The sequence below is a fragment of the Mustela nigripes genome, chromosome 7 (genome assembly GCF_022355385.1).
Source record: "Mustela nigripes isolate SB6536 chromosome 7, MUSNIG.SB6536, whole genome shotgun sequence".
NCBI classification, from domain to species: domain Eukaryota; kingdom Metazoa; phylum Chordata; class Mammalia; order Carnivora; family Mustelidae; genus Mustela; species Mustela nigripes.
The window spans coordinates 53,881,653-53,895,161 of NC_081563.1; the positions used below are offsets into that span (position 1 = coordinate 53,881,653).

Consider the following 13,509-nt stretch of genomic DNA (forward strand, 5'->3'; position numbering starts at 1 on the left):
CGATGCGGGGCTCGATCCCAGGACCCTGAGATCATGACCCGAGCCAAAGGCAGCGGCTTAACCCACTGAGCGACCCAGGTACCCTCCAATATTTTTTTTAAAGTAAGTTCTACGCCTAGTGTGGGGCTTGAACTCATGACCCCAGGATCAAGAGTCACATGCTCTACTGACTGAGCCAGCCAGGCACCCCTGTTATTTTTCTCTAAATGTCTAAATGAGTAAATGTATTTGAAGCTTATGTACTGCCTTTTTTTCTCATTCATACTACTTCAGATTTTTTTTTTTTATTATTAGCAGTATTTCCCTACTCGGTAGAGTCCACTGTTTACTGAAGATCTGAAGTAGCCCTCTGATCCGCCTTCCAAATAAGTTATTAAAATGTTTCCCAGAACCAGTTCCCAGTCACTAAGGCAACTCATTAGTTTCGCCCTTGTATCCATAGCAGTGCCCATGTATCTTGTCTTCTCCCATCCAAGTACTAACCAGGCCCGACCCTGCTTAGCTTCCGAGATCAGACGAGATCGGGCGCGTTCAGGGTGGTATGGCCGTATAGACTATCTTGTCTTCTGTATACCATGTCTAAATTAGCTTTTTTTTTTTTTCTTTAAGATTTTACTAATTAGAGGGTACGTGTGAGCAGAGAGAGACTCTCAGGCAGACTCCACTGTGGGCAAGGAGCCTGATGCAGGGCTTGATCCCAGAACCAGGAGATCATGACCTGAGCTGAAATCAAGAGTCAGACATTCAACCATCTGAGCCACCGAGAACCCCTAAATTGGTTCTTAATCCATGACAAAAATAGCCCCTTTTATGCTTGTAGATTCATTTTTATTTTTATTTTTATTTATTAATTTTTTTTAAAGATTTTATTTATTTATTTGTGAGAGAGAGAGAGTGAGAGCGAGCACAGGCAGACAGAGTGGAAGGCAGAGTCAGAGGGAGAAGCAGGCTTCCTGCGGAGCAAGGAGCCCGATATGGGACTCGATCCCAGGACGCTGGGATCATGACCTGAGCTGAAGGCAGCTGCTTAACCAACTGAGCCACCCAGGCGTCCCTGTAGATTCATTTTTATTTTATTTTATTTATTTATTTATTTATTTTTTAAGATTTTATTTATTTATTTTGACAGAGAGAGATCACAAGTAGTCGGAGAGGCAGGCAGAGAGAGAGAGAGAGGGAAGCAGGCTCCCTGCTGAGCAGAGAGCCCGATGTGGGACTTGATCCCAGGACCCTGAGATCATGACCTGAGCCGAAGGCAGCGGCTTAACCACTGAGCCACCCAGGCGCCCCAATTCATTTTTTTTTTTTTTTTAAAGATTTTATTTATTTGTCAGAGAGAGAGCAAGCGAGAGCGAGCACAGGCAGACAGAGTGGAAGGCAGAGTCAGAGGGAGAAACAGGCTCCCTGCGGAGCAAGGAGCCCGATGTGGGACTCGATCCCAGGACGCTGGGATCATGACCTGAGCCAAAGGCAGCTGCTTAACCAACTGAGCCACCCAGGCGTCCCCCCAATTCATTTTTAATAGTATTTAAACATAGCCACTAGCTAACAGCCTCCTGAGAATCTAAATGGACTGACCAATCTAATAGTTTTTCCTCCTAAAGAGCTCTCCTTTATTTTTTTTTAAAGGATTTTATTTATTTATTTGACAGAAAGATAGCAAGAGAGGGAATACAAGCAGGGGGAGTGGGAGAGGGAGAAGCAAACTCCCCACTGAGCAGAGAGCCCGATGTAGGGCTCGATCCCAAGACCCTGGGATCATGACCTGAGCCGAAAGCAGAGGCTTTAACCCACTGAGCCACCCACGCGCCCCCAAGAGCTCTCCTTTAGAAAACTAAAAGAAAACATGTTACCTTTCTCTTTATGGATGTTAGTACTATTTAGGTATTTAATCATTGTGTCTTTTTTTTTTTTTTTAAGATTTTATTTATTTATTTGACAGACAGATCACAAGTAGGCAAAGAGGCAGGCAGAGAGAGAGGAGGAAGCAGGCCCCCTGCTGAGCAGAGAGCCCGATTCGGGGCTTGATCCCAGGACCCTGAGATCATGACCTGAGCTGAAGGCAGAGGCCTTAACCCACTGAGCCACCCAGGTGCCCCTCATTGTGTCTTTTTTTTAATGGAATCAACTAGTTGGCCAGATATAGAGGTTACATAGTTAGAGATTCTTTCTTAAGGATACTGGGCTTGTTGGATGTCCATAAGTCTTCTAGCACAACACCATAGATAAAACATGTTACATGTTTTGGCTCTACAGTTGTGTCATTGGATTTCTTCAGTACTCTGAAGTAGTATATGTGAGTTGAATTTTTTGGTTGCTTGTGGGATATCCTGTATATTTGATCAAGCAACTCTATTCTACTTTATTTAAAAGAATAGGAAATCTCTTTATCATTCTCCTTAAACACAAAATTCATTCAGTATTTTAACTCTCTTCACCTCATGAAAAAGTATCTTTTAATCATTGTGATATCCCCTAAACAAAGCATGGTACATACAGCCCATTTAACATAAGTGTGATGAATGAATGGATGAAGAATATTATAAGATTATATCTTCCAAAAGTCCTTATAAACAGATCTGTTAAGGACTGAATTGACAAGTCTTCTCCAAAAATGAGTGCTGTTGTTACACAGTATAGGATATATATAGGAAAAGATTCTTAAAAGAAATGAAGTATTGTTTTGTATTAGTCCTTGTTCTTGATTAGAAATGTAGGATTTTCCTTTAAATATTTACAGGAAAGTGAAGAGTTAGACTGGAATTTACTGAAACCAGATATTTATGCAACAATCATGGATTTCTTTGCTTCTGGCTTACCCTTAGTTACTGAGGAAACATCTTCAGGAGAAGCAGGTACTATGTTGGGTAATTAATATTTATTTTAAGTAAATATTTGTTTTGATTTTGGAAGTCATGATAGTAGATTCTTATCAGTGTACCATGTTTAGATCTGGAACCAATTCCAGAGGGAACAAAACTTCACATATATTAGTTTTATCCATCATTTTTGAAAACTTCTGCATAAGTTGACTATATTATACAAAATTGAATTTTTCAATTATAAACATTTTTAAACATATAGAAAATAATATGTATACCAATTTGCTCTCCTCTCAAATTTAACTGATGTTAATATTTCCCATAATTTCTTGGGACCCATTTTTAAATAAAACATTAAAGACACAGGGCAGCCCTGTTGAGACCCCTCTCACTCTTGAGAGCTTTTTCAGTATCTTCACTTAAAAAACTTCTATTGCTTTACTCAAAAAAAAAAAAAAAAAAGTCCACAACATTAAAGATAAAACCAAAACCTCACAGCCCCCATCCATTGCTTTCCCCTGTTCTATTTCCAGAGATGTATATAAACCTGGCTTGTTTTTATACTTTTACTACATGTGTAAGTCTCTGTGGGGAATATATGGTATGAGTTTTTTCACTTTAATGTGCATTATATGCAACTTGCCTTTTTTCACTGAACATATTTTGAAATACAGCCATTTTGAAAAAAGTGTCATTCTAGTTTAAATGCTAGGTAGTATTTTTTTTTAAAGATTTATTTATTTTAGAGAGAGAGCATGCACACTCGTGTAGGGGGAAGGGCATAGGGCAAAAATCTTTCAAGCAGATTCCATGCTGAGTGTGAAGCATGATGTGGGCTTGATCTCATGACCCATAATATCATGACCTGAGCTGAAACCAAGAGTCTGACTCTCAACTGACTGAGCCACCCAGGCACCCCAACATAAGAGAACCTTTGTTTTATTATATTTTATTTCTTTTATTAAAAAAGGCTCAAAGTTAATATAATTTGATATTGATAATTCTTACTTATATTGTTGCCAGAACTCTAGAGTGTGTATTATAGTATAATTTGAATTATCTGTATTTTTCATTTTCCTAAAGGTAAATTTCTCAAAAAAATTTTTAAACCCACAAAAAGGTATTGGTAAAGATCAGTATATAACCTTATAAAGTAAAAGAAAAGCAAAAATGACATAAAATGAAAAACATATTTTTGTTCAGATTTGTAGAATATTTTGGAAATTTCCATAAGGCTTATATCTATATTTAGTATGGATGTCATTTTGAAAACCTCTATATTAAAAAATTAAAAATATAATTTAACTTATGAAGTAGGTGTACCTTTGTGTCTCAGACTTTCCCTCACAATCCAGGCAATCTTTTTTCTCTGCCACTTCTCAATCCTTGAGGATGATGAAAGTTTACAAACCAAAAAAATTCAAACCCTAGCATCATTAGTAGATCAAGTTATGTCAGTTATTCACCTTCATCACCAAGTGTTGAGTTGGCCAGTGCTCCTTAATTTTTCTTCAGAGAATCAAGGGCCACCTGGGTGGCACAGTTGGTTGAACGTCAGGCTCTTGGCTTTGGCTCAGGTCATGATCTCAGAATCATGGGATTGAGCCCCACACTGGGCTCCACAGTTAGTGGGGAGTCTGCTTGAGACTCTTTCCCTCTCTCTCTTCCCCTCCCTCCTGTATATGCATGTGTTTTCTCTTCCTCTCTCAAATCTTTCTTAAAAAGTTTTTCTTCAGAGAATCGAATGGTCTTTCCATCTCTCCAACTATCATTTCCATTTCCCTTTTATCACCATACCAAGTTAGATATGTATGCTTTTATTATTTTTTTAATGAGACATTAAGTTAAAATCATCCTTTTTAATACTTTTATTTGCACGGATATAAACTTTCTATCATTGATAAATTTTATTTGCAATTGTTAATAGGATCTGAAGAAGATGATGAAGTTGTGGCAATGATTAAGGAATTGTTAGATACTAGAATACGGTATGTGCTCATCATTCTGCCTGAAATCAAATATGCTGCAGAGGCAATTTCTATTATGGCAATTTACTTTTAGCTGTCTGTGAGGGAAAAGAAAACAAAAGCCCTCTAATAAATAAGTAGAAGTAAATCTAAATTGTAATAGGTAACCATGGCAGTTGAATTTACATTTTGTATATGCACTCCAAAATTTTTAAGACAATCTGTCTAAACATAGTGAGGGAATTTATCTCTCACAGTCACAGTCTAGGTTTGATATTGTTATAGTACCAAATTTCTTAAAATGAAAAAATGATTTAAACAGTGTTTGGGTGGATTGTGAGAAGAGAAATACTTTCTTTCAGAGTATTGCCCATAAGGAAGAAATTTAAATGAGTGGAGAATTGCAGGCTTCCACTTTTGCTGTAGCAGACCTGCTGAGAACTCACAGAAATACAATAAAATACAATAAAAATTTTTTTTTTCGTTTGAAAACGGTAGAGAGCTGCCGAAGCACACAAGAGCCTATGGAGAAGGGAAGTTCATGAAGGTTTCTCATGGGTCATTTTGCTGATTCTCAGTGTGAGGCGAGGGTATGAGAACGTGGGCAAAGGGCAACTGTTTGTATCTACTAAATGTGAATATACGTATATTCTTGATCCAGCAATTTCGTGCTCAGGTGTATTCCCCGTGGCCCTGTATATGTATGCCAAAAGACATCTGGAAGAGTCTTCATAGCCGCACTGTTTGTAAAAACCAAAAACTGATTTTCACCCAAATATCTGTCCACAACAGCAGGGATAAATTCTGGCATTTTCACTTAATGAAACACTGTGTAATGATGTGGAAGAATTTCATTAAGAGCAAAATAAGGCAAATACAAAAGAGGAAATTCTATTTTTTTTAAATGGAATGCCCATTTATAAATTGTAAAGTTACAAAACAGACCTAATCAATAGTAATAGCAATTAGGAAATGGTTACCTTTGGTTGCCAGTAAGCACAAGGGGGACTTTGGGGGGTGCTAGCTTTGTGTCTTGGCCTGAGACAAATGTGTGTTCACTTTGTAAAAATTTGTATAATTGATCATACATGATTCATGTGTTTTTTTTATTAATGTTATATTTCAATGCAAAGTTGATCTGGCGAGAAAAAGCCAGCATGTATCATGTCAGTCAGCGTCTGTTCATTCAAAAGAAATGAGTGAGTATTATCTTAGGTAATTGTAATTATTAGAACATTTGAGATCTTAAATGCCTAAAAAGATTATTAATAAGCAGGATTAAAATATAATAAGTGGAGCAAATATTTGTATGAATGAATTTGCACATTTTATCTGAAACTTTTTGAAAAAGTTACAAATGAGACTAGCTACATTTCTCTTCCCTATTGTATAAGTAGCTCCAACTTTGTGAATTTTACCAATATAAAAATCTAAGCCCTGAGTTGTTTTAAGTTTTTTTGGTGGACGCTTCAGTTCTTTTACATACATCACAAATATTCTGTGACCACAGGCCAACTGTGCAGGAAGACGGAGGAGATGTGATCTATAAAGGCTTTGAAGATGGCATCGTACAGCTCAAACTCCAAGGTTCTTGTACCAGCTGCCCCAGTTCAATCATTACTCTTAAAAATGGAATTCAGAACATGCTGCAGTTTTATATTCCGGAAGTAGAGGGTGTAGAACAGGTATGCCAATATTATATAACAGTCGAGATTCAATATTAAACTAAATATTTGGGGGTTAAAAAGAAATTTATGACCTGACATATTCTTGAGGGGCTGGATCTCTGTGTTACAGTTGTTATTAGACTTGAAGACCCCTTATTTTAGAATTCACTTTAGTGTTATGAATACCTATCTATTTGCCAGGCCTTTTTACAAATATTGTTGCTTTAATCTTCTCACAACACAGTATTGAGTAAGTCATTCCCATTCTGTACGTAAGGAAATGGAGACTCAGAGGTCTTGCTGCTGCTCTGTTTATAGAAAAATTTTGAGAGATGTCTGGGTGGCTCAGTTGGTTGGACGACTGCCTTCGGCCTAGGTCATGATCCCGGAATCCCGGGATCGAGTCCCACATCAGGCTCCCAGCTCCATGGGGAGTCTGCTTCTCCCTCTGACCTTCTCCTCGCTCATGCTCTCTCTCACTGTCTCTCTCTCAAGTAAATAAATAAAAATCTTTAAAAAAAGAACAATTTTGAAAAGGGGAATCAAAACATGGATGTTATAGCTGAGAGTTGGAAGTCCTCAGTGGAAGAACTCCATCATATTTATGCATCAGATTTATCCAGGCAAGAACCTCATCGAGAAATTATACTTTGTTGTACAGTAAGACAGAGGACTAAATGGAATTCTAGCCTGATAGGATTTTTTCTGCCCCAGAGCACCTCAGGAATAGCACAGAAACTTCTCAGTAGTAATAGTGGCCATTATTGCCACAGTTCTCAACCAAGAGGCTTGGCCTTATGGAAAGAAATTATCAAGGAGGAAAACAATGTATGGAAATTGGAAATTTGAAAAAACTCTTCAGGTCACTCTGCCTTTAAGGAGAGGGCATCTCCTCAGCTCCTTTGAGAACCATTCATCTCTGAGTAGTATGAAAATCCATCCTTTTGGTATAATACATGGCATCTGCTCTTTGAAGGCCATATTGGTCCTCTCCTTGGACTTGGGCTCTGCATTTGTCCAAAGCCTCTTCCTGTGGGTCTGTTTCAGATTTATGTTTATGCATAAGTTCCTTGAGAGACTTGTCATCGTACCCAGGTCTTTATGTTCTTCTCCAACACTTAGCCCTGTGTGTTGTACATGTTGTGTACATTCTTTGTATTAAATAAGTATTTGGAAGAAGGTTTCCAAATTTAGGAATGTGCTGCCTAAAATAGGAATTGATGGATGAAACTCTCTGGATTGTGTGTTGCTAAGATTAAGTATAATGTATCAATTCCTTAGAAGTTAATACCTATTTTTACTCAATTCAAGACAAAATATGAATTGTTTTTCCATGATAGTCTCAGATCAGAACCAAATTCTTCTAGATTTAAAGAAACAAACTTATTTTTGTTTCATTATTTTTTTCTATGCCTTATACACCTCTTTAAAGAATTGCATTACTTGACACTTTGGTGGATTGACAAAGGAACATATGTTTACTTATCCAGGGTGGGGTGATGAATTGGCAGTCAGGTTATAAACTTGAATTGGTGTTTAATTGTAGTAGGTGTGTTGAAAAAACATTCTTGAGTTTATATAACTCTTTTCCTCTCCAAAGGACAACTCTTTATTTCCTGAGTAATATATTAACTCATGAAAAGATACTAATCTTGGGACATCTGGGTGGTGAAGTTGGTTAAGTGTCCAACTCTTGGTTTTAGCTTAAGCCTTATCTCAGAGTCTTGAGATCGAACCTAGCATGGGCTCCACTCTCAGCTGGGAGTCTGCTTGAGATTCTCTCCCTCTGCCCTCTCCCTACTCTCTCTTCCTCACCCCCCCCACACATGCTCTCTTTCTCAATAAATCTTTTAAAAAGACCAGTGCTTAATTAATTTGCTAATATTAAATTTGCTTTTATATTGTTATGATACCAGTTTATGAGACAGACTTGTGCTTTGGGGGCTGTTGATAGACTTACTCTTATTGGACTGACACGCATTATTATAGAGTGGAGTATTTCAGGTAAGCAAGTAATGGTATAATCAGGAAAATAGCAATTTCTAATCCTTTTCTTAATTCTTAAATTCTCTTTTTCTTTTCTTGGTTTTAGGTTATGGATGATGAATCAGATGAAAAAGAAGCTAACTCACCTTAAAATAATTAGCATTTTCTTTGGGCCCAGCAGTTGGACTTATTGATAATTATACGAAGCTTTTATTATTAATCTGCTAAGGAACTTGGGATTAATAAAATGTGCCCTTTTTCCAGATTGATATATAAATATTGCATGTTTGCTTTACCTCATATGAGTTATTTATAACATCTTGAATCATCTTCTGTACACGTGGATTTTATCCAGGGATATTTTAATGTTAGTTCTTTATTTCTTATGGTTCCTTTGCATAATGTATGAAGCAGTTCATTTTCCACCATCTAATTTATTTGCTTTTTTTTTAATACAGAAGTAAATAAGGAGAATACTTATAAAAATACTCTAAAATGGCTTAGCTTTTTGGGAAACATTTGAGACTCTTTACTGGATTTTTTATTTTATTTATTTTATTTTTTTTGAGAGAGATAGAGTGAGAGAGAGCATGAGAGGGGAGAAGGTCAGAGGGAGAAGCAGACTCCCTGCAGAGCTGGGAGCCTGATGTGGGACTCGATCCCAGGACTACAGGACCATGACTTGAGCCAAAGGCAGTGGCTTAACCAACTGAACCACCCAAGTACCCCCATCTTTACTGGATTTTTATCTTGTTTAAAAAAAAAAACTAAACAATTCTGGCTTAAAAATTGTATCTGCCTGGGGGTGCCTGAGTGGCTCAGTAGGTTAAGTCTCTGACTCTTGATTTTGACTCAAGTCATGGTCTCAAGTTGTGAGAATGAGCCCCACTTTGGTCTCTGCACTGGACCTAGAGCTTGCTTAAGATTTTCTCTTTCTCTCTCCTTCTGTCTCTTCTCTGCCCCCTTAAAAAAAAAAAAAACAGATCTGGCTTAAAAAAAAAAAGTACTCATGAGGCTGAAAACTAATAAAGAACCAAGTTCCAGAATGTAGGCAGAATTTCCATTGGTAGAAGACACAGCAGGCTGAATTGAGGGAAGAGCTGCCTTAGCATACTCAGGCTTTATTTTATAACGCAGAATCGCTGAAAAAATAAAAAAAAAAAAGAAAAACTGCTTTGGTTCTTCTTCCACTGGATTCTCTTGACTCAGAGATTTATAATCTGTGCCATGCCAGAAATATGATCAGTTATTTTTCTGCCATAGAGGTACTGCTTTTTCAGATACCCAACATAGTAAATTACCCTTCTCTCTCTTTCTATAATATTTCAGAAACAGTAGTTCACAGACAATATCAGGATAAGAAAGAGAGAAAGAGCAGTGGTATATTTTATTTCTGGAATTCTGGTTCCCAAAAGTATCCATACTAAGATAGAGATGGAGGGGCACCTGGGTAGCTCAGTGGGTTAAGCATCTGCCTTTGGCTCAGGTCATGATCTCAGGGTCCTGGGATCAAGTCCCACATTGGGGTCCCTGCTGAGCTCACAGTTTGCTTGTCCCTCTCCCTCTACCCCTCACCCCAATTTCTGTGCGCTCTCTGTCTCACTCTGCTCTTCCTTTCAAATAAATAAATAAATTAAAAAAAAAAAAAAAGGATGGAAACAGGAAGAACTCCATGATCTATGAATGCTGGAATTTAAAGTTTATATGTTTGTTCTTTGGTTCATAGACCTGACAGCGGGGTTGGCAGAATTCGTTCCCTAAGCTATTAGAGATGAATTCAGGTCAGACTCTGGGAATTGCTTTTGAGCCACCTGGGTGGCTCAGTGGGTTAAAGCCTCTGCCTTCAGCTCAGGTCATGGTCTCAGGGTCCTGGGATCGAGCCCCGCATTGGGCTCTCTGCTCAGCGGGGAGCCTGCTTCCCTTCCTCTCTTTCTGTCTGCCTCTCTTGTGGTCTCTGCCTCCTTGTGGTCTCTGTTAAATAAATAAATTAATTTTTAAAAAAGCTACAGGAAATTGAGAGTGTGGAGGAGATGCAGTTAATGACAAGCCTTCATAGATGGCCATGAAATAAGTTGCTGAAGTGGGGAGTGAATTAGATTATTGGAGGAGGGGAAATCATGGAACCGAGAAGCCAAGGTATGAGCAAGATTTTCTGCAAAAGGGAGCAGCCCTAAGAAGCAGAGAGGAAAGGTGGGGAAGACCTTTCTAGGCATACAGAGCAGTGTAAACAGAATCTAGAAGCTATGTATGTGTATGTATGTGGGGACTGCAAGAAGCAAACTATGGCCCAAGTGTAAAGTAAAAGTCCTTACCTGGAAATGGGACAGAAGCAAAAAGTGAGCCGAACGGTGCTACAGAAACAAGTGGCTGTCTACCCAGCATATATATATATACCCCTGCTTCTTACTGAGAGAGGCCCTTTCAATTACCATTTGTTTTTGTTTTTTATGATTTTATTTATTTGAGAGAGAGAAAACACAAGCAGGGAGAGGAGCAGAGGGAGAGGGAGAAGCAGACTCCCTGCCAAGCAAGGAGCCTAAGGCAGGGCTTGATCCCAGAACCCCTGGGTAATGAACTGACCTGAAGACAGATGCTTAACTGACTGAGCCACCCTGGCAACCTGTTAATTATCATTTGTGATGTGACCAGGGAAGGTATGCTTCAGGGGATAAATTCTAACTAAAGTAAGCCAGTCATTTTAACTCCTTTTCTCTTTGCCAGTTAGTTTAGGTGGGGACATGTAACCCAGCTCTGGCCAACCAGCTATAAGAGAGGCTCTACTGGAGTGTTTTAATTTAAAAGATTTTCTTTCCTGATTAAGAGAGAGAGTTAATCTATGTAAAGAAGGCTCTTTTCCCCTCAATTCCTTTCTTTCCTGTCAGGTATGCTGTAGAATGGAAACTTAATGTCTAAGGCTATGACAGTCAATTTAAAACCATGATGAAAAGCCAGTCCACTGAGAATGGCAAAGAGGAAACAAGGCCTGGATCCTTGAGGACATTATTGACTTTTGAGATAGTCTGGGAACCACCCGTTTTCAGAGTATCATGTGAGATAAGAGGTTTTTTTGTTACGAACATCTACTGTTGGCAGGTATTGTCACTTGAAGCTGATTGCTTTCTAATAGCCTTGGTAAGTCATGGAGGAGTTGGTACATTTATTTTACTGCTTTTTCTTATTTGTGGCCAACAGTGCGAAATACCAATCTTAAAATGAAAATAATATATTTTTAAATTAATTGAGCCATTTTTTCAATCAAAGATTAATTTAGAAGGTATGGTTAATCAGATAAGTGGTTTTACTTTTGAATTTTTAAATTATACTTAATTTCTCGTATATGTTTCACAAAAAGGGGAAGTAATCATTCATATTAGTTGTGTTTGGTGAAAACAAAAATTAGCCCCCCCAAATGTATAAAATCTTGCAAGTATTATGGAAAACACTTTGTAAACATGGGACATTTCAATAGGTATTTGAAACTGAGATTATTGACTAAGAGTCAGCCAAGCACTTGGAGGATTTTTTGCTAATGAGAATTAGGATGAAGCATTATCCAGAATGACAAGGAGCAAAATATTTAAAAATAGCAAACTTTCATTGGCATTCACTATGTGACAAACACTATTCTAAGCACCTTACATTTATGAAGTCATTTAATCCTGTGAGATCGGTAACTATTATTGTCCCCATGAGGCACAGGGAGAAGTACATTTTCCATTGCCATACAACTTCAGTGGAAAAGCCAGGAATATGAACCCTGGCATTCTGGCTGCAGACCTTATGCACATTGCTACAATACTACTATTTTGTCTTAAGGGGACTGGACCCACATACCACTGAGTATTTTTACCTGGTGGGGGAGAGAGCGTTCCTTGCTCTCAGAGGTGCTGCTTTCTTGTGGGCCAAAGTCTTTTCCATCTTTTATTTGCTCCTGACTCTACTGGGCCAAAGCAGTGGTATGTGCATGTGTGTCTCCCCTGCCCCCCAACCCTTTTGTCAGGAAGCTAGCTGCTCTTCAGTCCAGTTGGAATTTACATCCCTTTGGGAAAACCCAGCTTTATACTTCGATTTTCCCACAGCAGAGTTGCAATCTTGACAGAGTGCTTGTAGGCTATGCCTTTGTATCCCCTGAAAGAAACTAGGGAATAGTATTTTTTTTTTCCTGTTACCTTACATTTCCAGTGATCTTTCAGCTCTAGGCAGCTCTATGAATGGGCTGCTTCCATTCCAACTCTGATCACATCCTACAGAACAGAACTATTAGATAGGACCAGTTAATCTCATGGTTTCCTATTTGTGGACAATTTCTTGGCAGTAAGGTGAGTTTCCTTCTAGCAGAGCTAGAAAACTGCTCCAGGTTCTGCCTACTGGGAAAATTTGGATGCACCCCAGAGAGGAATATAGGGGAATATACTAATTCTAGTTGGAGTCTGCATCTTTGTTCCTAAGCATGAGGTTTCCTGGTGGGGCAGTCAAGGCTGTGTTCATCTGATGTAGTGGGCATCTTTTGTTTGTGTGTTACAGGTGTCCCTGCATTTTCATTAGCAACACCTTCCCCTTTCCTTTGAGGAAAAGGAGTCTACGTGGGGCTGGGGAAATGTTGGCTCTCTCGCTGACTCTGTGCCTCTGGTGACTCTGTGTGGTACTGGTGGAATTGTCTAATCACAGTGTCCTGCCTTCTGCAATAGGAGTGAGCAGGGCATAGGAATCTGCACTGGACACATCAGAATCCTTGCTTTGAATATGAAAAGTAAGAATGGGGGAATAAAAAAAATATATATATATATATATTAAAAAAAAAAACAAAAAAGAATGGGGGAATAGCCTCTCTCCCCTTGGACTGCAAACTATAAAGATATGATTCCAGAGTTCTTTGAGGGTCATTGACCTGTGCATAAGGTCAAGGAGAGAGAATCAAAGGGAGTTCTGACAACACTGTTTGTGTCCTGGATACAGGTGTGCCTGAAGCTATATCCCTGTCCTTTCCAATGACATTAGCCAATAAATCCCCTCTTTAGCTACTTTGAGTGAATTTCTATTCTTTGTCATTAAAAGCTCTATCCTTAA

At 38.5% G+C, this 13,509-nt stretch overlaps 1 protein-coding gene across 4 annotated transcripts in view; it reads left to right on the plus strand.

Annotated features, from left to right (window-relative positions):
• Nucleotides 1-13,198, plus strand: part of NFU1 (NFU1 iron-sulfur cluster scaffold) — a 28,933-nt gene extending 15,735 nt beyond the window's left edge. For 2 of the 4 annotated variants that reach the window (XM_059405941.1, XM_059405945.1), the window contains exons 5-8: nucleotides 2,741-2,867; nucleotides 4,750-4,810; nucleotides 6,300-6,474; nucleotides 8,549-8,737. In XM_059405941.1, the coding sequence (XP_059261924.1) occupies nucleotides 2,741-2,867; nucleotides 4,750-4,810; nucleotides 6,300-6,474; nucleotides 8,549-8,593 (408 nt within the window). In that variant the 3' untranslated portion in view covers nucleotides 8,594-8,737. Of the gene's footprint in view, nucleotides 1-2,740; nucleotides 2,868-4,749; nucleotides 4,811-6,299; nucleotides 6,475-8,548; nucleotides 8,738-12,966 lie in introns of those variants that run through there. The other 2 variants (XM_059405944.1, XM_059405942.1) reach the window with 2 other exon arrangements.
• Nucleotides 13,199-13,509: the final 311 nt, after the last annotated feature.